At 52.7% G+C, this 23,904-nt stretch overlaps 2 protein-coding genes across 4 annotated transcripts in view; one reads left to right on the plus strand and one right to left on the minus strand.

Annotated features, from left to right (window-relative positions):
• LOC122370308 (transmembrane protein KIAA1109-like) overlaps nt 1-23,904 on the plus strand; it is a 104,078-nt gene that overhangs the window by 78,848 nt on the left and 1,326 nt on the right. For all 3 annotated transcript variants that reach the window (XM_043345784.1, XM_043345785.1, XM_043345786.1), the window contains 16 exons: nt 137-346; nt 582-750; nt 989-1,481; nt 1,839-2,037; nt 8,786-9,117; nt 9,399-9,512; nt 9,839-10,033; nt 10,391-10,547; nt 10,893-11,050; nt 11,371-11,563; nt 11,858-12,087; nt 12,386-12,661; nt 13,005-13,150; nt 13,563-13,815; nt 14,199-14,383; nt 23,633-23,805. In XM_043345784.1, the coding sequence (XP_043201719.1) occupies nt 137-346; nt 582-750; nt 989-1,481; nt 1,839-2,037; nt 8,786-9,117; nt 9,399-9,512; nt 9,839-10,033; nt 10,391-10,547; nt 10,893-11,050; nt 11,371-11,563; nt 11,858-12,087; nt 12,386-12,661; nt 13,005-13,150; nt 13,563-13,815; nt 14,199-14,383; nt 23,633-23,805 (3,483 nt within the window). The remainder of the gene's footprint in view (nt 1-136; nt 347-581; nt 751-988; nt 1,482-1,838; nt 2,038-8,785; nt 9,118-9,398; nt 9,513-9,838; nt 10,034-10,390; nt 10,548-10,892; nt 11,051-11,370; nt 11,564-11,857; nt 12,088-12,385; nt 12,662-13,004; nt 13,151-13,562; nt 13,816-14,198; nt 14,384-23,632; nt 23,806-23,904) is intronic.
• LOC122370311 (cyclin-dependent kinase 9-like) lies at nt 14,909-23,336 on the minus strand. The gene is made up of 2 exons (XM_043345790.1): nt 23,248-23,336; nt 14,909-16,908 (listed from the first exon to the last, which is right to left on the minus strand). Exons 1-2 carry the CDS (start codon nt 23,302-23,304, stop codon nt 15,721-15,723), a joined length of 1,245 nt encoding a protein of 414 aa, XP_043201725.1. The 5' UTR covers nt 23,305-23,336; the 3' UTR covers nt 14,909-15,720.

Here is a 23,904-nt window from a genome sequence, read left to right on the forward strand (position 1 = left end):
ATTTTTACACATCGGTCATGCTCGTGCGATCTTTCTGTGCGAGTAGGTGTAAAAGATATTCCAGATTGTAGCTCGGTATTCCGGTGTACTCTCCTCCCCACAAATCTCAAGTAAACCTCAACATTTTCCTTCCCAGTGAGCTGGACGGTGTGGAGCTGCGCCGACCTCCGCCGCCCGGTCTCGCCTCTCCGACCACGCCCAAACAGGCGCCGGTCGAGCCCAACATCCACTTTGAGCTGGATGTGAAGGTGTTTGTCAGCTCGGGACAGTGCGCGCTGCACACCCGCGACCCGGCGCATCTGAGGACCGACACGGACGACCAGCTCAACAGGGACCAGTACAAACGGTAAGGGGCTAGTGCAAATGTTAAGGGCTAGGCCATGGCGGGAAACGGTCTCGCTGTTGTCGCGAAATAGCATGACTTCAGTCTTGCTTGTTCGCTTGTACGTGCATGATAAAGTGTAAAATAGCACAATGAAGGGCGACTTTTCCTTCGCTCTTTTCTTGCTTCTCCCAACTATTCCGTTTCCTTTTCTCCGCCTGGCGCCTGTGAAAACTGACAGTGTCTTTGTGTCGTCCAGACGCGGTCGGCAGCACTCTGGGTTCTCGGATGAGAGCACGCCGTCGTCCCGTCGACGCGGCGCCATGCTCCACAGCAGCTCACAGACGCGACTGAAGAAGGCGGGTACCACGCTGTCGGCCTCCATCGTCGACCTCACCATCTTCCACATACCGGGACTCGACGTCAAGGTAATTACAGCCGGACCGATGTCGGACGTGTTTGCGTAGTTAAGAGAGAGTTGCCGAGCTGCGATCGTCTTGAATGACGATTGCCAACAGCTCGAATCGCCTTGTTGAAATGCGTAATCAACGTCTGGTGCAGATGATCGTTTGTCTTTTATTTATGACGACTGATGGCTCAAGTCACCTTGTTGAAGTGTCCTACGTCTGGTGATGAAGGGTGATATTGACAATGTCTCTTCTTCAGCTTCACTACGACTCCAAGATGGTGAACGAGGCGCCGTCGCAGCGCTCGGCGGCGTTCGTTCCACCGACTCCGGAGTCCCCTCGCAGCGGCCCGGGGCTCAGTCCGGGCCTGATACCCAGCGCCAGCTCCACCCCGGGCCCCGGCCACAGCCCCGGCCCCGGACACGGCTCGGCTACCTCCGGCTACGGCTCCGGCACGCCCGGCTACGGCCCGAGCCCGCCGGCCGGCCGCGGCCGTACCCCGGGCCTGGAGCGGAGCGGCACGACGCCGAGCTTCGAGCGCAGCTCCAGCACCGGCTCAGGGATGGGCTCGATGGGCGGCTCGGGCCGCCGGCCGCCGCTCTCCAAACGGGCGAGTTTGTTCGTGTGGGTGACCCTACAGAGCATCCCGACGGAGACGGTGGTGTCGCCGCACATTCTCGACTTCCTGGACCAGCTGTTCGAGCTGTTGCCGATGACGCGGGGTCTGAGCCTGCCGCCGCCCTCGCCGGAGGGTGAGTGACGGAGCGAGACGCATGAAGGAGGGACGGGAATGTAGAAGCACAAGAAAACAAACTTCTGTTTTGGGGTCGTTGAACTCATGACATGTTGACGTGGATGTTAGCGATATGCTGGTCTGCCAAGAAAGAAAATCTTGCTAGTAGGTAACTGTTTCTTTTTTTTCTGCGAACCATCGTTGCAAAACTTAAGCAGTAAAACTTCTAACAGGGATGTATTGGTAGGTCACGCGGCTCTGCATCCTCACGGGCTCAGTCCCGGCGACTCACCAGGGTGCTCGCCTAGACCAATGTCTTCCCCTAATTTCTATCATCCTTATGACATCGTGCTGACGCTCTCTGCTCCCCCTACAGAGGACACGACCGAGGACCCGCTGGCCGGGGCGCCGGGCAGCTCGGCCGGCTCCTTCCCCGTGGACGTCATCGTTTTCTTCCACATGCAGCCGTCCACGTTCCGCTTCTCGTGTCTGCCCGTCTCCAAAGTGGAGTGTCTGCTGCGACTGCCCAGCCTCGATCTGGTCTTTTCGTCGAAACGCTCCGACCTAGAGCTGATGTAAGTGGGATGGGAGAGTCAACGCTGGACGTTTTCTATTGCAACGGTAGAGTGCACCTTTTAATTTTGACAGCCTTTGTAGGTGTGAATAACTGAACGGTGAATATCGTGGTCAGCTTAAGCTCTGTGCCAAAAGAAAAACAACAATTACAACAACAACAATAATTACGAGCGAGCGAGCGCAGCGAGCGAAGCGAAGTCTCTTCAATATAACGGAAAAATCTCAGTATGAGCGGCCCGGCTCGGGCCGGGCCGGGCCTGTAACGCTTTTGAGAGGCTTATTGTACTGTCTCGCAGTACCTATATTTAACATAAGCAATGAACAACGATACAAAGTAATAAACGTAACCGCAGCTCCGCGCGGCTCGAGCGTCAGCGGGCGACTCCCGCTCCGCGAGCCGGTCGTACCCGGGTCGTGTCACCACCAGGCGGCAGCACTGGTCCTGTGACCCGACCTCACGTGACATTACGACACCACATTCTCCTCCCCTTAACAGGACAGAAACGATAGCCCTCTGTACGTCTCACTAACGATAGTCCTCAACACGTCTCACTGAACGATAGTCCTCTACAGTCATCACTCACACTCACTCATCAAATCCGTAACGAACCGGACGTCGCACCTCGCGTCCGTACCGCGTTCTTAGCGTCGGCGACAGCGGCTGATCGGCGTCAGGTGCGGCCGGCTGCTCGGGCTGCGGCAGCTCGCTGTTCGTCTCAGCATGGTCGCGCTCAGTCTGCCTGCCATCGGCCGCCGTCTCGCCAGCTGCCTGCTGCTCCGGCTGGCTGTCGATCCGCTGCTGCGGCTGCTCGTCACGGCTGTCGGTGACCGCTCCGCCGCCGCTGGTCAACCGATCCGCGTGCACCCTCGTTCCGTCGTCGAGCACGTAGCTCGCTGGTCCCCGTCGCTCGAGCACCTTCTTCACGCGCGAGAACCGGGGCCTGCCCTTGCGCGACTGAGGCGGAAGACGATGCCGTACCCGGTCTCCGATCTCGAAGTCCGGCTTCTTCACTCGATGCGTTTTGTCGAAGTACCTCTTCTGATACGCCTGCTTCTTCTCCACCCGACTGTGCAGCTCTCCGGGTCTCTCGGGAAGCCGTCCACCGACGTCCACCGCCGCGCTGAGCTTGCCCCTCATCGGCCTGCCGTGAAGCAGCTCTGCAGGTGTGCGTCCGGTCGTCGCCTGCACCGTGCTCCGGTACGCGAACAGGAACGCCTGCAGACATTCAGCTCTGTCAGCCTTCTGCAGGTCAGCCGTCTGAAGTGCAGCCTTGATGGACTTGTTTGCTCTCTCCACCAGGCCGGATGACTGCGGATGATACGGTGAGATCAGCACATGAGTGACGCCCACACTTCGCAGGTACGATGCAAATCGATCAGACGTGAACGCTGATCCACAGTCAGATACGACCTCCTTGGGATAGCCCTCACGACATGCCAACTTCTCAAGAAACTGAACAACAACTTCAGACGTGGGGTGCTCACAAAACCCTACTTCTATCCATTTTGAGTGATAGTCAATGGCCACAATCGCAAATCGCTGTCCAATTCGGCCACCCGCCATGGGACCAATAAAATCGAGGCCCAGCTTTGCCCATGGCTCGTCAGGGAACGGTACAGGCTGCAGCGGCGCGCACCTCGGTGACGCTGTCTTGTCTGCTAGCGAGCAGACACTGCAGTTTCTCACCTGCTCTTCCACCGCCCTGTCCATCCCTGGCCACCAGTAGAGGTCTCGTAGCCTCTGTTTCGTCCGTACCATACCCTGGTGCCCCTCGTGGGCCAGCTCCACCAGCCTGGTACGGAGAGCAGTCGGTACCAGCACTCGTCCTCCTCGCAGGATGATGTCGTCGACGACGGCGAGCTCGTCCCTGCAGCGAAAGAACGGTTGCAGCTCTGGCACGCACTGACTGAAGCGTCGGGGCCACGCACGGGGTATCTGATCCCTCAGCTTACCGAGCACGGGGTCAGCTCGGGACTCCGCCTTCAGCTCGTCAGCGCTCACCGCCGCTGTCTCCTCACTGAGAGCGGCGACCACCAGCTGCTCGTCCTCGGACACCACCTCCACCGGTGCTGGCAGACGCGACAGGCCGTCTGCTGGGTTGATGCTGCCCTTGACGTGCTGTACCGAAAAAGAATACTCCATCAGACGGCACGCCCAGCGAGAAATCCGCATCCCCGCTCGGCCAACACCACGTGACGTCATCAGTGTTTTGAGAGCCTGGTGATCCGTTCTGAGGACAAATTCCCTGCCCCACAGGTATTTGTGCCACTTCTCCACTGACCAGACACAAGCCAGTGCCTCCCGCTCAGTGACGCTGTACTGACGCTGGGCCTGTGACAGTGTGCTGGACGCAAAAGAGACCACGCGCTCACCTTCAGGGTGCGTCTGAGTGAGTACCGCACCGATACCGACGTCACTGGCGTCCGTTGTCACCGTCGTTGGCAGACTCGGGTCGAACATCGCCAGTGCTGAGCTCGTCAGGATCGCTTCCTTCACGTCCTCGAAGGCAGACTGCATCTCGGCCGTCCACTTGAAGGGTGGTGCGCCCTTCCTCAGCGGCCGCCGTAGCTCCTCGACTCGAGAGCTGTACCCTGGAACGAAACGGCTGTAAAACCCGAGCAGCCCCAGCATGGCTTGCAGATCCTTCACCGTACTCGGTGCCTTCAGCTCCTGCAGACCCTGAACTCGACTGGGGTTGATCTCGATACCGTCTTTCGAGACAGAGAAGCCCAGGAAACCGATCCGCTCAACTCCAAAGTGACACTTATCTGCGTTCAGCGTCACCTGGTACTCCTCCAGTTTCTCCATCACCGTCTTCAGTCTCGCGTCGTGCTCCTCCCTGGTACGACCAGCCACGATGACGTCATCCAGATACACCTGGGTACCGGGCAGGCCTCGCAGGATCGTCTCCATCAGCTTCTGAAAACAGCTGGGTAACGACCGCATACCGTAGCAGCATCTGCGATACCGGAACACGCCCTCGTGCGTCACGAACGCCGTCAGGTTCCGCGAGTCCTCGTGCAGCATCAGCTGGTGATAGGCGGCTTTCATGTCTAGCGTCGAGAACACAGTAGCCCCCACCAACTGATCAAGCATCTCCTGCATGTCCGGTAACGGATACCCACTGGTGGAGACTGCCTCATTGACGACCCGCAGATCCACACACAATCTGATCTGACCTGACCTGCGGCGAGAAACGACGATCGGCGAGATCCAGGGTGATCCGTCTACTCTCTCGATGATCTGCTGCTCTTCCAGTTCCTGCAGATGTCGCTTCACCTCCTCCCGGATGGCGAACGGTAGCGGCCTCAGCTTCTGCTGGACCGGAACGGCGTCATCTCGCAGCTGAACCCTGTGAACAAACCCTCTGATGGGCGGCAGCACGTTCGTCGTCTCATCAACTGACCTCGGTGCGGCGTCGGCTACCGCACAGACGACTGAGCCGTCCTTCACGGAGATGTGAAGACTCCTCTGAAGATCGCGTCCGAGCAGCGCTGTGCTGCCGTCCGCCACGTACAGAGAGCTCTGACAGCTCCGGCCGTCCTCGGTCTCCACCGTCACCGCAATCACGCCTGCCACCGCCAGCCGGCTGCCTCCAAACGCCTGCAGTCGGGAGGTGGTTGACTGCAGAGGAACGTGAGTCAGTTGCTGCTCATACACTTGTCTGGGTACGATCGACACTGCTGCTCCCGTGTCTACCAGCATGTTCATCCAACACCCAGCTATCTTCACCTTCATTTTCAGAGCGCAGTCATTCTGAGTCACAGCGAGAATGTGCACGGCATCATTTTCATCAACAGATCGCACGGTTTTTACTTTTGAGCGACATCTCACTGCAAAGTGCCCAACTGCACCACATTTCCTGCACTTCTTCCCCTTAGCAGGACAGTCATCATCAGTGGATACGTGTCCCAGTCGCCCACATGCATAGCATGACTTGCCTTTTGTGTGCTGACCCACCGGCGCCGATGACGTCTTCCGAGTCGCGAGAGCCACCTCGACCGGCGGTGAGACTGGTGAGGCGGGGTGGTCACGCCGACTGGCTCCACCTCCCTCTCCGAACAGACGCTGTCTGTCCACGGCTCGGTCCTCCGCCAGAGCTATGGACTCGAGGCGCTGTAGTGTCAGCTGGTCCTCCACACACAAGCGATCACGCAGACGACTAGACACACATCCTTCAACAAACTGATCACGGATCATTTCATCTTCTAAAGCCCCGAAAGCACAATGTCTGCTCTGTTCCCTCAGATTCGTCAAAAATACAGTGACTGTTTCACCCGGCTTCTGACGACATCTACGGAACTTTATCCTCTCAGACATGACATCTCTAGGCTTTTCAAACAGTTGCTGGAGTAGCGAGAGACAATCTGACATCACATTACCTTGTGACTCACGCTTCACCTGCGGTGCTGTCTCCGTCCCGCTAGCTCCCGGTTCGCTCGTCCCGCTGACCTCTGTTGTCGCCGGAGGGCACGCCGTGACCCGATGTTGTGCCGCAGTGGCCGCCTCGGCCGCCACCCGGTACCGACGCCGACCCTCCTGCCCCAGGCAGTGTAACAGGAGCGCTTGCTGCCGAGCTGGATCCCACTGCGACCAGCCGATGGCTGTCGCGTACAGTTCGAAGTCTGCATACCAGGCCGACCAAGGGATGCTTGCAGTCGCTGCCGTGGCCAGAAATGGTCCCGGTGGACGAATCCCTTCCATCTTGCTGCTGGTGCCAGATCTTCTGTCACTGTTCACTGATCACTGATCACTGATCCTCGCCGCCAGAATTATGTACTGTCTCGCAGTACCTATATTTAACATAAGCAATGAACAACGATACAAAGTAATAAACGTAACCGCAGCTCCGCGCGGCTCGAGCGTCAGCGGGCGACTCCCGCTCCGCGAGCCGGTCGTACCCGGGTCGTGTCACCACCAGGCGGCAGCACTGGTCCTGTGACCCGACCTCACGTGACATTACGACACCACACTTATATCTCAGCAACCGCTGGACCGAATGGCCTGCGGTCTTTTTTGCTGGGTAGCCCCATCCCTTCTATCCCGTAATTGACTACTTTTGATACATCTCAGTGACCGCCGTGGCACGTGCCACGTGAAAAGTCAAGGGTGTTTCTAGCAGTTTTGCAAAAGTAATGATTTTGAGAGGCCCATATCTCAGCAGCGGCTTGAGCGATTGTCTTGCGGTCATTTTTATAGGGCAGCTGCATCGCTTCTAGCAAAGGTCGGATACTCTTCATCTATGTGAGTGACCCCCACTGCACGTGCAAAATACAACAATAAGAGGTGCCAAATTTGTTCCCATTTCAGCAACTCGGTAATTGCTGGGGCGATTTCGCTGAAACTTGGCATACAGGTAGGCACCCACCAGGCAATGCATTCCCATGTGTTGCGGTTAGGGTGCTACTGCACGTGCGCACGTGCAGGGGGCGTTTCCAGATCTCGAGAACGGCTGGGCCGATTGCGCTCAAATTTGGTACACGGTTGGGGACCGGTTAGTAGGGTGCCGTGCAAAAGTCAGTTTAGACCCCGTTTGCACGTGCGCACGTGCAGAATGCCGCTTCCAGATCTCAGGAACGGCTGGGCCGATTGCGTTCAAATTTGGTACACCGCTAGCGACCGGTTAGAAGGGTGCTTTGCACAAGCCCGTTGGAAGTACCCTCTCGCCCTTCTGCGCGTGCAGGGCTCACTATCTCGCTCGCTCGTTCTTCGCCCAAAAGGCGTTTTACTGGTTATAGTGACTTGTTAATTTGTTTATTCCATGGTAATTACGAGCGAGCGCAGCGAGCGAAGCGAGTCTTTTCAATATAACGGAAAAATCTCAGTATGAGCGGCCCGGCCCGGCCCGGCCTGTAACGCTTTTGAGAGGCTTATATCTCAGCAACCGCAGGACCGATTGGCCTGCGGTCTTTTTTGCTGGGTAGCCCCATCCCTTCTTCCCCGTAATTGACTACTTTTGATACATCCCAGTGACCGTCGTGGCACGTGCCACGTGAAAAGTCAAGGGTGTTCAAGCTGTTTTGCAAAAGTAGTGATTTTGAGAGGCTCATATCTCAGCAGCCGCTTGGGCTATTGACTTGCGGTAATTTTTGTAGGGTAGCAGCATCCCTTCTACCAAAAATAGGATACTCTCGATGCATGTGGGTCACCCCAGTGCACTTGCAAAATACAACAATAAGAGGTGTCAAATTTGTTCCCATTTTAATAACTCTATTAATTACTGGGGCGATTTCGCTGAAACTTGGCATACAGGTAGGCACCCACCAGGCAATGCATTCGCATGTGTTGCGGTTAAGGTGCTACTGCACGTGCGCACGTGCAGGGGCGCTTCCAGATCTCGAGAACGGCTGGGCCGATTGCGCTCAAATTTGGTACACGGTTGGGGACCAGTTAGTAGGGTGCCGTGCAAAAGTCAGTTTGGACCCCGTTTGCACGTGCGCACGTGCAGAATGCCGCTTCCAGATCTCAGGAACGGCTGGGCCGATTGCGTTCAAATTTGGTACACCGCTAGTGACCGGTTAGAAGGGTGCTTTGCGCAAGCCCGTTGGAAGTACCCTCTCGCCCTTCCGCACGTGCAGCCTGCAGGGCTCACTATCTCGCTCGCTCGTTCTTCGCTCAAAAGGCGTTTTGCTGGTGATTTTTGTTGTGATGCTCGTCTTCATGGTATGACGCACTGGGAGTATTGCTTTGACATATTCTCCTCAAGACAATCCAGCTCACCGCTGTCTCCTCTCTCGCATCACCAGGGAGCAGCCGCCGGCGACGCCGGCCCCTCCGCCGCCGTCGGCCCGGCGCCGGACCGGCTCCCGCACCGCCCGGGAGTCGGGTCAGACAGAGACACCGGCGGGCGGTCTGAGCGTGACGGGCGTCCTGGCCGACTTCTCCCTGTACGTCTTCCACCCGTACGGCAACAAGTACTCGGGAAAGGACCACGTGACCAGCCCGCTCAACGACACCGACCGCAAGGACTCGCTCAGCGTCAAGGTGGAGTTCGTCCAGTTCATCCTGTCGCGCTCCAGGAAACTGGACATGGAGAGCGGCGGCGCCGACTCTAGCAAGGCCATAGTCCGATTCTCCAGTGAGTATTATTGTTCTTATTTGTTTTCATGCTTTTGTTTCAAGGTCTTAATATGTTGTGGTTTTAGTTATAGTCTAATCTAGTACCAATAAATACCAATAGACAGTCTTTTCTTACCCTATAAGGTAATGATATTTTTTTTTAGATTCCAGGAAAAATGTGAATGAAAATAGTGGCGGGATAGTTACACGATATGTTGGCATGAACTTTACTAGTGCCCTATGACTTTGTTGCTAGACATGAACCTTGACCTAGTCTCGCCCCGTCTTCCCTGTTCGCAGCCGTGATCGACCTGGGCTCCGCGTCGTTCAAGTACGACATGCGCCGTCTGACTGAGATCCTGGCCTTCCCCAAGGCCTGGTACCGACGCACCATCGTCCGCAGGATGTTCCTCGGTCAGTGGACGAGTGAGAGAGTGGTAGACCAGGCAGTGACCGTATCTGCTAGGTTCTCATCAATACCTGCTTCGTCTGCTGCTAATGTTGTTTAGGCTGACGAGAGCATTTTTACATTATTGAAGATTTAGTCGCTGCTGCTACGTTATAGTTCAGTAGAGGCTGGTGGATCAAAATTCGCATGCCTGTGTTTTATCGCTGACTTTGGTCTATTATGGCCTCCCATTAGCCCCAAATGCGTGAAACGTGTATCGTCTATCCATTTCCTACACTGTGCATTTTCTCTGCCCCCGCCGTCTGACCGCCGCTGTCCGTCCCCGCCGCAGGTGACCTGGGTGACACGACGATCCCGGCCGAGTCGGACCGGTCACACTCGCCCGACAAACCTCCCGCGGCCGGCGGCGGCGGCGGCGGCGGCGGCTCGGCCTCCTCCCCTGCCGCCCCCGCCCCCGCCCAGGGCTCGGCGGCCGCCCGCTCACCCAGCGGCACCGAGGTCCGGCCCAGACCCAGCAAACTGCACGGTGAGTAGTGGAGACAGTCACAAAGCATCATACCAATCATTGGGATAATATGGATAGCTGTAAATTACTCTTCAAGTCTTTTATGTCGGTAGGTTGACTGCACAGCAGTACTAATTTAGGTTTTGCTGAAGTCGCTTATCTTTTACACTCACATTCGTCTTTCTTGTCAATACTGTGCTTGCCTTTGTTTACTTCCCAAGTTCAAACCGTTAAGACCTGTGACTGACATCCATGATCGTAGAAATGAATCGGTGATTTGACCCATTCGGTGATCCTAGAAAATGAATCGCGCACACATGTTGCAGCACCGTGTACCGCAATCGTTTAACCCCGCTCCCCGCGCCGCCTCTTTCGCAGTGCTGCAGCGTCGGCTGAGTCTGGACCCAGTTCCGCCGACGCCCCAGGCTGGCGGCGCCGTGGTTTCCTCCTCCTGGGAGACGCTCGTCCTGTTCGCCGTCAACTTCACCAAGCTCAACGTCCACATGAACATGGGCAACGTCATGGGAAACGTCACGTGAGTTTCGATACTCCGAGGGATGAAATAATAACGTACCTACAAGAACAGCTGTGTTGTATTTTGGATGTACCTATAACGTAAGGAGTTATGTAGATGCGATGGAGTCAAGGAAGGGTAGAACGTGCTTGACAATATTTTCGTCTAGCCTTGCCTTTTGAACGTGAAGCTGAAGTGAAGTTACCCGAAGAGTACAACTTCGCTGTGGCCAGTCCCTCTGACAGACACAATGCATCGGGCTTGTGAGGATGCATTACCGCCTTCAGTCGGTTGAATATCCCTTTGTCGAGATCTATCAATTATGTCCCCTTTCTGACTGACCACCTTGACTTTCCCGATGTGCAGTTGGCAGACGAACGGCTTCACGTCCGAGGGCCGGCTGTCGATCGGCAGTACCGGCCACAAGAACATGTTCATCTCGCTCGGCCTCGGCGGCTCTTCGCTGGAGGCCAAGAGCGGCATAGTGGGCGGAAACGTCGAGGTCGGCAAGATCGACACCTACCGTGAGTAAAGTGGGGGGAGGGGGGCGGTAGGGGCGGTGGGTGATTCCATGAGCAGAGGGGTTCGGGGAGGAGGGTCAGCCCGTGTCGTGGTGCTCACTGCTTATGCTTCTTACTCTGAGGAGGAGGCGCAACTCGACGATTGGCTGCTTATCTACTTTAGGATACGAATTATAATAATGTGTTGCTCATCCGCATGTTTTTTTTTCTTTTGCTCATTCGACTTCCCAGTCCTCATTCGCATAAGGCTGCTTAATCTGACACCAGCGCGTCTCTCCGCCGCAGCCTTTGATTCCAGCTGACACCGTTCTCCCCTCCCTCAGTGCACATTCTCGAAGACCCTGGCGTCGAACCGAGTCACACGGTCGGCCTGAAGCTGCAGACGGTCGAGCTGCGACTCGACTACATGGGTACCTCTGTGCTGATGGGCCGTGTGTCGGCGCTGGACGCCACTCTTCGGGACGAGTGGAGGATCACGCCGCAAATGGACGCTCTTCAGGAGGACGCCACCAAACGGTAGGAGAGCGGCGCCGGGGACGGGGTGGTCCAGGGGGAAGGGTTTGAGGAGGTTTACTTGGAGGGCCATATTGTTTTCTCCTCTCCTATTTTTTTTTTGTCATCGTTATCTCGTCCTTGTTTGTCGGGGTCTCGTAGACAGAACAACGGATATTGTCATTTAGGACTTTTTTACCTTTAGTCGTCAATTTATTACTGTCGTTTTCCATCCCATCAATTTCACAGTTTGTATTTATTATATCTGGGACTCGAAAGACGCCTTGTGACCTCTTGCTCCCCCGTACCGCTCACCAGGCCGGCCATGATTTTCATCCACTGCGAGGTGTCGTGGGACCAGCTCCAGCTGATGATCTCCAAATCAACCACCACCGACCTGATCAAGATGTACAGCAAGCTGGAGGAGTTCTTCCTGCAGCAGTTCCAGAGCTCGCGGCGCGTGCTGATCGGACTGAACGAGCGGCCCAGCTCGGGCAAATCGTCCAGCCTGCGCGGACGCACCGGCAAACAGCGCAGACTCACCGAAGGTAGGACGGGGACTCGTGGTGGTGGTGGGCCTGTCTTGCTGGGTCCGACGCACAGGTGTTCTGCAGTAGACATTCGTCTTTTAAATGCAATCTAGTCAAGCCCATTGCTTCGAGACTTTTGAGTTTATGAGCCCTGTCTCTCTGTAACCACTTCCCAAGACATTAATCTTTAAAATACCAGAATGCCCATTTTTGTACATTTGCTGTAATTGCAAACTTATCATCAAATTGTCGTCTCCCGATAGCTTGTTTTACCTGCTTAGCCTCGTCACACATCCCTACCGCCCGCACCCCACAGTACTCCAGGAGACGGCCCAGCAGCAGAGCGACACACGCCACCACCGGCACTGGCACCAGGCACTGCGAATGGTGGCCGCCCTCAAACTGAAGACGTTCACCACCCGCCTGCCGCCGTCCGGCACCGTACTGGGTGGTACAATCGACATGCGTGGACAGACCATCTCACTGGCCTGCTTCCACGGACTCAACTTCAAGTCCAAGAGCTGGGCGCTGTTCAGCCTGCGGGAGCCGAGCATCAACTTCTCGACTGAGAGCCAGGAGATCGAGACGGGAGGTAAGTGGGGTGATAATAACCAGTTTATTGGTTTTGTGGCCGGTTGGGTCACATCATTCACTGTGTATCCTGCGGCTAGTTGACACTGATGTTTGTGATCTGTTTAGTGTTTTGATAAAGTGAACTGTATTTTAATCGTTCATGGTCTATTCATTGCCATGTGAAAATAATTCAATTTCCGATGCATGTGTTTTAGTCAACTGGTTGGTTGTATTATGGGGTGGATTGTGATTGCATCAATCGAATTGATTTACCTGCGTTGCGTGTGGCCCGTTTCAGTATACACTGTGTAACCTCTACACCCATATTCTGACGTCACCCCTCTCCCTGCCCGCACATTCAGCGCCTCCTGACGTGCACGTGGTGGAGACGCTGTCCATCAGTCTGGGCCTGTTGTCACATCAGCCGACGGCCCGGCACGTCAGTATGGCCACGGTGACGCGCGTCACTCGAACCATCCTGTTTCCGCCGCAGTTCCGCACCATGCAGGTACGGACTACGGGGACGGGGAGCGAGGAGAGGGAGTTGGACGGGATGGGGAGAGGGGTTTGAGGATGGCTGGGAGGGACAGATGTCCGGCTCCGGCTGTTGAATACGTTGAAACATTACGGTTGGTGACTGCGCGCTAATACCGTCGTAAAATGTGTAGTTGATATTGGTGGTGATTGATATCGGTGTTATAGACGGTAATGCAACGGATATTGTGCAAATGTTGGAGTAAAGTTTGTTTAATTACCTTGAAAGAAATGTGCATGGCGTAACTTGTCTTTCAAGGGATCCATCGCGCTTTTTTGTGAACGCCATTCCCATCCCACCTCATGCGGTGTCGATCTACCCCCCCCCCCCCCACTGGTCACTCCGCCCACTATTCTCTGACCGCTCTGCCTTCCCCACCGACCAGGAGTGGTTCCACTACACGTTCAGCACCAGCGAGCTGGACGAGGTGGAGCGCTTCCCGAGCCTGGAGCGGCCGCACTGGGACGGCGCCGGCAGCGGGGAGCGGCGCCAGTCGCGCGGCCAGGCCAGCCCGCCGCCGCAGCCGCTTCGGCTGCACGACCACAACCACACGGCCGAGATCGTGTTCGCCCTGCCGCCCATGCAGATGCACCTGAAGACGGAGCACACGCAGAGCGGCGCAGAGCCGGATATGACTGGTACGTCACTGGCGGTTTGGGGCGGATTTGATCGGTTTGGGGCGGCATATAGGGATGAGTGCTGACGTGGGATAAAGTCGGGTGCGACGCACGATGCTGTTCTGTAGGATTTGATTTGCGAATGGGGTGTGTTTACCGATGACGTTGCTTTAGATGAGTTTTCACCTATCTTTGAAGAAGCCATCCGAACGGCGAATCGAATATGAAACGTAATTTTTCCACATTTAGTCGGAAAGCGACACATTTTAGGGCTATAAAATATTTGTTTCCCTATTGCTTTCTACGATTCATTCAACAGCTGTGTTACCATTGCATTGTTCGATATTACATTTGTTGACTGCTTCAATGCCATAACTTCGTTCCCTTTTTCGTCTTTTCTGCAGCTCCCAAACCGGTGGTTGTGTGCAGTTTCGTCACCGAGTTTGAGGACCACATTTTCGTGACTACGGACGCGGAGAACTTTTTCTTCCTGCACGACCTGATCGACACTTACATCAGTCGCCAGCCGGAGGGCGGCGCCGGCGCCGGAGCGGGGGCCGGTGGACGGCCGCGCACCGCAGACAAATCGGTACGTGGCCCAGCTGTGACCGAGTGGAGGGGGGGGGGGGGGGTGCAGCAGCTCCCGGGGTACGCTGGGTTTTAGACTAGTGCGGTTACCGTGACGGTACGATCCCGCCCGACGCAGCTGCTGAAGGGGTTCCTGGGATGTACTGAGCACTCTAGTTAGTGGTGAGAGAGATATGAGGGAGAGAGAACATAGATGCCGGCGAGGGAATCTTGTCCTCGTATACGTGGATTAGAACGTTTTAGAACTGGGTATGGGGTGCTAAGTGCTGGACTCGTCCGGTATGCAGTTCGTCTATTTCGGTATAGTATGTGGGATGTAAAACATGCAGAGTTTTACATCCCACGTACAATCAACTGGCCACTCCATCTGTGTGCCGACGGACATTATTTACTCCACACCGCTCTTGTGAGTTGTCGGACTCTCCAGTCCACCCCATGTGTCTCCTTTATCCCCACTGAGCTCGCCGTTGCCGTTCATTTCTCATCTTTCCTTAATACGTACTATCCAAAGCCGTGCGAACTTTATTGTGCACTTTTCAACACTCCTTTCCATCACATAGCATGCACGTTATACATCTGTGTTACAAAACATTATAAAACACCAATCGGTGAGATCACAAGTTTGACGATGCCGTGTCGGTTGGCAACTACGCGGTGCGTATAGAAAACGGTCACAAAACGACACAATCCAATGGTGAACGCTGGCAATGCACCCGGTCCTCGGTACATGCTCGAGATCATTACACGATTGTCTGTGCTAAGTTCGCTCACCAGTCCCCGCCTGCGCTGACTCTACGCTGCTACTCACCTCATGAAGAAGGTGTAACTGTAGAGATCAGACTCTCAGCCTCGCAGCTGGCGGGGATAGCAGGCGCCAACACAATGCTCTATCCTCTGTATGCTATATCCTCTATTAAACATGTTCTATCTACGTACTCTAATCACAAAAGCTGAGGGCCACAAACATCTTCATGTGATTGAGGCATTCTGGGCGAGTACAAACGAGATCAATATCGTTACATCGCAAATCCAGTACAAAGATACGTCTTGATGAAACAACACACAAGTCTATGAGTGATTAGCAATAATGCTTTGCTCACACCAGCAAAATACACATTGGCTAAAACGGTCAACCAACAATATTTTACTAACACTAAATGCGTTCTAAAAATGACGGTGAATGTGCAAAAATAAATGCTACATGTTTGATGTGGAGTGATGAAATCACAAGCCATTGTGAGATTTGAGCGACAATGAACACAATGGGCAGCCTCGGCTGTCACAGACTGACCCCCGACAGGAGACCACAGCTCGGGCACCCCTGTCCGCTAACCCGGCTCAGAAGACTCGGTCCTGGTAGCTGGAGATACTGTCCACCACAGTGCGCTGCTGCTGTGGCGGCTGCACGGCTGGCCGGGCCGGCATACCCCGCCGCGGCGGTGCTAGGAACTCGAACATGCTCTGTTTGTGCTGCTCCAGCATGCGGCCCAGCTCAGTCGGCATCGGGTCCGTCCAGAAAAAGTCGTGGTTCAGCGCCGTATCCGCGTCGATCCGCTTGGCCGGGTCGAGCGTCAGCATCCTGTCGAGTAGGTTGCACGCGTACGCGTCGCGCACGTACGGCTTCAGGCGCTCTTTGACGCGGCGTTTCTGCTGTTTGGGCAGCTGCAGCTTGTTGTAGAGGTCGAGCTCGTCCACGCCCGGCCACACCTCGGGGCAGATGGAGCCGCACAGCTGCGAGATGAGCGTCAGCTGGTGCTGCTCCGAGGTGCCCTGCATGATGGGCGAGCGCGTCCACATCTCGGCCATGATGCAGCCGGCGCCCCAGACGTCCACCGGCGGGCCGTAGTTGCGCTCGCCGAGCAGCAGCTCCGGCGGCCGGTACCACAGCGTCACCACCCGGTTCGTGTAGCGGTTCCGCGTCCCGGAGATCTTGCTGAAGGCGCGCGCCAGGCCGAAGTCGGCCAGCTTCAGCACGCCGTTCTTGGTGATGAGCACGTTGGCCGCCTTCATGTCCCTGTGCAGGATGTTGTTGAGGTGGATGTAGTACAGTCCGTTCAGCAGCTGCTGCATCACCTTCTTGATCTCGCCCAGGTTGAACTTGACGTTGATGTTGGAGAGGAGGCCGGCCAGGTCGTGCTCGCAGAACTCGAACACAAGGTAGAAGGTGGACCGGTGCTTGTTGGCCGCTTTGGCCTGGCCGCGGCAGATCTCCAGCAGCGAGACCACGTTCTCGTTCTTGAGCAACTGCAGGATTCGGATCTCGCGCAGCGCCGTGATCGGAAAACCCTCCTTCTCGTTCTCCATCAGCACCTTTTTGAGCGCCACGATGCGCGAGCGGTCCGTCTTGAGGCGCGCCTTGAACACCTCACCGAAGGTGCCCTGGCCAATCTTGGCCATAGTCTCGTATTTGGTGACGTCGTGGCAGAAGGGGTAGCGCATCGACTCGATGTACGAGTCGAGCTCGCGACTGCTGCCGCCGCCCATGCCGCCAGAGGTGGGCTGAGACATGGCGGTGCGCCGGATCGCCTGAGGGTGGAGAATTCCCGCTATAAGTGACGAATTTGGAGAGCAGGGTGTGAGCTACATAGCTGAAGAACAATGGGTGTTCCCAGCCCAGATGATAGTGGTGTAGGTTTTAATGGCATTGGTCCCGCATCCCTGGGTAGTTTAGGGCGCCGGAACGAAATTGGCCATGACCATTGACCAATGTTCGTGGGCTCGCGGGACGTTGTCGTGCGACGGGTGTTCGCCTTCATAAATCATAAGTTGACAAATGGGCATATAGTTATTTATGTGACTCGTGTTAGCCGTACCGCCGATTAGCCAGACCGAACAAGGTGCTCGGTACGGCCCTCCAGCAAAAGAGTGGTTGGTTAGCCTATGTGCTTTTGGTGTAATAACTTTGAATGACAGAGACACTCCTGTAAAATGAGTCAATAGAAATGAGAAGAGGGTTCGTGCACACACTTCGGCAATGGTTTTCAACAGCCATTAGACGTATTCATCAATGCAGATCGCGTATTGTGATGTTGGCAACCAACCACTAAATACCTGGAGGGCCGTATGTCTGAATTTAACTGTATTCATATTTATAAATATTTCCTGCTATATTATTTTCACCATTGCTGATGTAGCCAAAGTGTACCTACCTTAGTTTTCAGATATAAATGATGATAATTGCAAAAACTGCACATAAAAAAATGTGCATGAAGTCTAAATAGTAGTTGGGAGCATCAGTTTTCCTGGAAATGATAAAACTGGTATGCTTTCCGAAAGCATGCAAAGAGGTCGACATCAGCTAGAGCCAGGACCATTCATGACGCAGTTCACATGGTAAATTTTATCGGACGCCATTTAATTGCGTCCCAGAAAAGCTATTTCTGGCACCTAAAAGCTGACTCGCCCCAAAATTGGTCCTCAGCACCTATTTGGTGGATACCAGCACCAATCATGGAAAATGACCTCAATTAGCTGTTTCTGGCACCTATTCATCGGTACGCCTTACTCTTTTTTCTGAATCTGGCACCTAAATGCTGAGCGTAGCACCAATCTAGTAGAAAAATGAACTACTGGCTGGTAGAATCATGTTGTTCTGGTATAATGACCCCTGGAGTCTAGCCTAAAGGTTGCCAGTGCAGCTACACTCTAAGACAGCCCCGTAGTGATCTCAGCATTGTATATGACGTTTAAGTAAGCAAATAATATTGATTTGTTTGAAGAAAAAAAAAACAATGTCATTTAAATATTTAAAAGTATTTATTTGTAATGCTTAAAGGGAAACATTTTTGTGAGTAATTGTCTCGATTTTGACCATTAAAACGGGTATTGTATTTTTTGACGTCATCAAATAGCTCCAAAAAAATGTAATGTTTTCATTCCGTTCAAGGCCGCTGAAGAAACGCGGGATATTGCGTGGGGACTAGGGTGTATCGTCGAATTTTGATTTTTTTTAATCGTCTTCACTACTAAATTTTATTGGTCCCTGGCATGTTTGAAGCCGTAGGATACCAATCAAAAAAATCTGGGACGAAAACGCAGCCTGCTGCGAGCGGTTGAAGGGAAGCCTGTCCGGACGGCGCCAGGCGTTGAAGTCTCTCCGTTAGTTACGCGCACACTAGCACCACGCGGCGGCTGGCGCCGTGCCGCCGCGTTCCCGGTCAGCCGTGTTTCAGCGTTCACTGACGGGTCGAGGTGATAATTCTAAGCTTTCCCAAGAAGCCCCGCAGCTCATTATTGAGCAAGAATATCGCACAAACTGCATAGAATATTGGCATGCAGGTTGTCGGCACATAGGAGAAGGGGATGTTTTGGTTAATGCCTCCTTTAATAGGAAGAGATTGTGGAAGAACAACACATTTCTCTTGGAAATTACTCATCCTCCTTCTTCCTACGTGCCTGCTTTAATCATCGAAGTAAATCTGGGACGAAAACGCAGCCTGCTGCGTCCGGCGCCGTCCGGACAGGCTTCCCTTCAACCGCTCGCAGCAGGCTGCGTTTTCGTCCCAGATTTTGACTCTACGTTCTTGATTCGGCTGTCGATTTTATGCATGGAATTCCGCTGTATTATATTTTCTCGCTCAATGTCTCCTGAGCTATATTGAGGCGTCACGGGACAGCAATGCTCAGCACACAACTGCAGAGAAAAAGTCAATGTGGTCATGCGTTTTGTATGCCAAAATGTGTGAGCCTTGGCGTGTACCAGCAGCCGTTGTCACCATTGTAATTTTCACGACTTAACTTTTATAAGGATGCAATTTCCCACTTCCCAGTTCCCTGACTGGGTTTGGAGATATAGTTTTACAGAAACATTTAGGAATGTCTGTAATGAAAGTTAGAAGCGAATACCGAAAGGAATCCACATATTTTCGATTACCTGTTTGCTGTATTGCTTAGTAAATGTCAGACGTCATGATGGCAATGGTTGCGATTGATGGTATGCCGGATGGCCAGGGTACGAACTCACGGTAAGTCAGCTTGGCCAGCAGGCATCAACAGGCACAATAGTCTTACACTGATATCGTCACCCTCAGTTATTCGTCACCATTCAGCAGCAGGCCCAGAGCTTCGGGCTTTGAACCGTAAGGTACAGGTGTAGGAGCAAGACATTGCGCCGATTCGAAGGGCTGGAAGGGCAGCATCGCGGGGGCTGGAATGCGCCTGAGCGGCTGAGACCATCCCATTGGGACGGGGATGTTCTGGGTGCACCCAGCCGCTCATGCTGGTAAATGCATCCAATGGAGCTCTACCCCAATCCCCACCCGTTTCGAATGATTAGGCTAACCTTTAGTCTAGAACAAAGAAGGATGATGGTGGGCTGGTCCCGAGGATAGAAAGGACAGGTAATGACATCATATAATGAATCGAAGACGGCGCCGGCCCGATCCTCTGATGGAGGCTCATCAACACGTATCTCGTTGTGGACCATTTCGTTTTCCTCCACCGTGGTTTTTGCACCGACCTCGACGGGTTGGAAGATTACGATGTTCAGAAACCATTAAGGTCGTAATTGTATATTCGTTGAGTTAGGTTAGCCTTTCCATTCCATGAAGACTACTTTATGATTATTGGATGATAGGATGAGGTTTTCACTGTGCATTGAACCTGTTCTACCTGTTCAGTGAACAAATATACAACGAATATACAATTACGATCTTAATGGTTTCTGAACATGTTATCTTCCAACCCGTTCAGGTCGGTGCAAAAACTACGGTGGAGGAAAACGAAACGGTCCACAACGAGATACGTGTTGATGAACCTCTATCAGAGGATTGGACCGGGGCCGTCTTCGATTCATTATATGACGTCATTACCTGTCCTTTCTATCTATCCTCGGGACCAGCCAACAGTCACCCTTCCTTGTTCTAGACTAAAGGTCACCCTAATCATTCGAAACGGGGGGATGGGGGGGAGAGCTCCATTGGATGCATTTCCCAGCATGAGCGGCTGGGTGCACCCAGAACACCCCCGTCCCAATGGGATGGTCTCAGCCGCTCAGGCGCATTCCAGCCCCATGCACTGATGCCCTTGCAGCCCTTCGAATCGGCGCAATGTCTTGCTCCTACACCTGTACCTTATGGTTCAAAGCCCGAAGCTCTGGGCTTGTTGCTGAATGGTGACGAATAACTGAGGGTGACGACATCAGTGTAAGACTATAATTGTGCCTGTTGATGCCTGCTGGCCAAGCTGACTTACCGTGAGTTCGTACCCTGGCCATCCGGCATACCATCAATCGCAACCATTGCCATCATGACGTCTGGCATTTACTAAGCAATACAGCAAACAGGTAATCGAATATATGTGGATTCCTTTCGGTATTCGCTTTTAACTTACATTACAGACATTCCTAAATGTTTCTGTAAAACTACATCTCCAAACCCAGTCTGGGAACTGGGAAGTGGGAAATAGCATCCTTATAAAGATAAAGTCGTGAAAATTACAATGGTGACAACGGCTGCTGGTACACGCCAAGGCTCACACATTTTGGCATACAAAACGCATGACCACATTGATTTTTTCTCTGCAGTTGTGTGCTGAGCATTGCTGTCCCGTGACGCCTCAATATAGCTCAGGAGACATTGAGCGAGAAAATATAATACAGCGGAATTCCATGCATACAATCGACAGCCGAATCAAGAACGTAGAGTCAATAGGGGTACTTCGATGACTAAAGCAGGCACGTAGGAAGAAGGAGGATGAGTAATTTCCAAGAGAAATGTGTTGTTCTTCCACAATCTCTTCCTATTAAAGGAGGCATTAACCAAAACATCCCCTTCTCCTATGTGCCGACAACCTGCATGCCAATATTCTATGCAGTTTGTGCGATATTCTTGCTCAATAATGAGCTGCGGGGCAGAAGGCTTCTTAGGAAAGCTTAGAATAATCACCTCGACTCGTCAGTGAACGCTAAAACACGGCTGACCGGGAACGCGGCGGCACGGCTCCAGCCGCCGCGTGGTGCTAGTGTGCGCGTAACTAACGGAGAGACTTCAACGCCTGGCGCCGTCCCGACAGGCTTCCGTTCAACCGCTCGCAGCAGGCTACGTTTTCGTTCCAGATTTTTTTTATTGGTATCCTACGGCTTCAAACATGCCAGGGACCAATAAAATTTAGTAGTGAAGACGATTAAAAAAAATCAAAATTCGACGATACACCCTAGTGGGGACATTGTCCGTTGTTTGCCGCGCAGAGTTGTGCCGTGGTTGTGCCTTTTTCATCCGTTTCTGCTTATGTCATATGTGTGCATGAAGCTTTGATTTTGTTTTTGGTTATTGTGTGGCCGATCAGTCAAACGCCCCTGTAGAAACCGGATGCTGCGTTTGATCGAGATGGAGTCAGACGATGATTGCAGAAAGCTAATAATATTGAAAAGAGGGCCGGTTGCGTGGCATGTCTGTTCAGAGTTGACATTTTGCTTTACTCCAGTTTATGACCTGAGAGCCTGGCTGGAAGTGATGGATCCAAACTTTTCACGTTAAAATGGCTGAGGGTGCGATAATCTCTAGTCTCTACTTAGCGGGCTGGTATAGGAGCGTCTTGCTATGCTGCACCATAGCTGGCTAGTGATTCTCTTTTGGCTAGAAATGGCATTAATCATTATCTCCACTGGCGAAAATGGCACTTGACATCACCGAATGCAACGTTCATGTTGTTAGGATACATAAAATCAGGAAGATTACGCGAATTAGGTAGGCAAACGTGGAATAAAATAGGTGCTGGATATTTTGGTTTTGGTGCTGAATCAGCAAACAGCAAATACGGAGTTCAACTAGACGATCTGGCAACTTTAGGCTGTGTGGAAGCAATTAGGTGCCAGATTCAGATATTAGGGTCGAATAAGCATTTTGGGGCTGATCAGCAATTAGGTGCCAGAAACAGCTTTTTAGGGACCAGAAACAAATATTCCCCAATTATTTTATCGTATTGGCAACAATCATATAGGTAGCATAGGTAGGTACTTATTTCTATGTTCCTTTTGGTGTGCAGTGTTACTGGCCTTTGGCAGGGATGTAGAATTAGATTTCATATATAGTTATTTGGTTAGGTACCTATTGTATAACACATTAGTCTCACACTGGTTCCAAAGGGCTTGTCATGCACAATGCACACTCAGTACTTGAATCATTTAAAATACTTTTTTTGTTCAATGAATTTAAATGATGTACACAATTAAATTCCATTGAGAAATCTGCATGGAAGTATTGATCATTACACATTACCTGATACCTGATTATGACGCATCAGTTCAGTCTCGCAGTGCGCTGGTTCCAAAGGACTTGCCATTTCCAGTGCGGAGTGTAGACTCATTGGTAGGTACCCTTAGGCTAGTAACACTTAATGGTTCAGTGAGTTATTGCCAAAAACGACGCTGTCCTTTTTTATTTATTTAAAATACTGCACAGTTGTCAGTTGCCATTTTGATTTCAACCAATTTATATGATATGCTCCATTAAATTTGGAAAATCTGCATGAAATTCCTGATCACAAAGTAACAATAATATTCACTCATGATTCATGAAGGTTGTACGAGAGGAATTAACTGGTTTAACTGGTGTTCAGGGTTTGTACAGGCTCAAGTTGCAAAACAGGCAAAATTGTAACTAATAAAAGAAAGTTAATTTATAAATGTACAGCAAGCCACTAAACGATCATATCATTTTTTTAGAATGTAGGAACATGGATGAAGTATTCCAATCCATGGTAGGAACATTGAATTGGGGCAAACTCGGCGCGCTGGAATTTTTCACTTGTTCCCTTTTCACATAGTATTTTATTCAGTTATTCTTTAAATAACATATGATGATTTTGCATGGCATCTTTTCTTAGTCAACATTATCTAAAAGGCACCAATTTATCATAAAAACTTACCTCCGGCCAGCCGCGCAATCTAAACGCGCGCCACTTTCGGACGTAAACACCAAGCATGTGATAAACACCGGCGTCTTTGTTTGGCGCGCAACAAAATGACGTCATAGGTCCTAATTGGAATTAAAGCTTGGAATGTCAACTTTGAATGTGAATCAGTGCGATATTTCCCATTAATGACATTTTGGACAGCAAAAATGTCTGGATATTCCATGTATTCATTAACCTGGTTTTGTATCCGCCCTTCTATCAAGGCAAGCCCAGTTGCGTCAGGCGTGGAGTGATTCGTACTTTCGACCTCAAACTTTGTTATTGTTCCGTGACCGTGGCCCTACATATTTGTCTATTCATCAGCATTATTTTTATTCCCGTCTGTCCCTTTTCACAGACGCCCCACCGCCGATCCGAGGGCCCGGTGTCGGCCTCGTCGACGCCGTCGACATCGGCGCGCTCCCCGACATCGGCCGACGGCGAGCACAAGGTCAACGACCCGACCCAGATGCTGCAGCAGGACTGGCGCGAGTTCGAGTGCCGCACCTGGCACCTGGAGCCTACGGTCAGGTGAGCTGACCTTGCTGGAAAAAGCCTGGACGTTGACCGGTCTGTGCGTGGGTATAGATTGTAAATGTCACGGTAAGGGATATTCGGTGTCGGATGGGT

The sequence above is a fragment of the Amphibalanus amphitrite genome, unplaced genomic scaffold (genome assembly GCF_019059575.1).
Source record: "Amphibalanus amphitrite isolate SeventyFive unplaced genomic scaffold, NRLGWU_Aamphi_draft 001121F_arrow, whole genome shotgun sequence".
NCBI lineage: Eukaryota > Metazoa > Arthropoda > Thecostraca > Balanomorpha > Balanidae > Amphibalanus > Amphibalanus amphitrite.

Excerpts from the sequence above, each read along its gene's own strand:
- LOC122370311 (XM_043345790.1), bottom strand. The coding sequence starts at position 23,304 with ATGCTTGGTGTTTACGTCCGAAAGTGGCGCGCGTTTAGATTGCGCGGC. Across the intron at positions 16,909-23,247 it reads GATTGCGCGGCTGGCCGGAG|GCGATCCGGCGCACCGCCAT; the intron begins GTAAGTTTTTAT and ends CTCCACCCTCAG.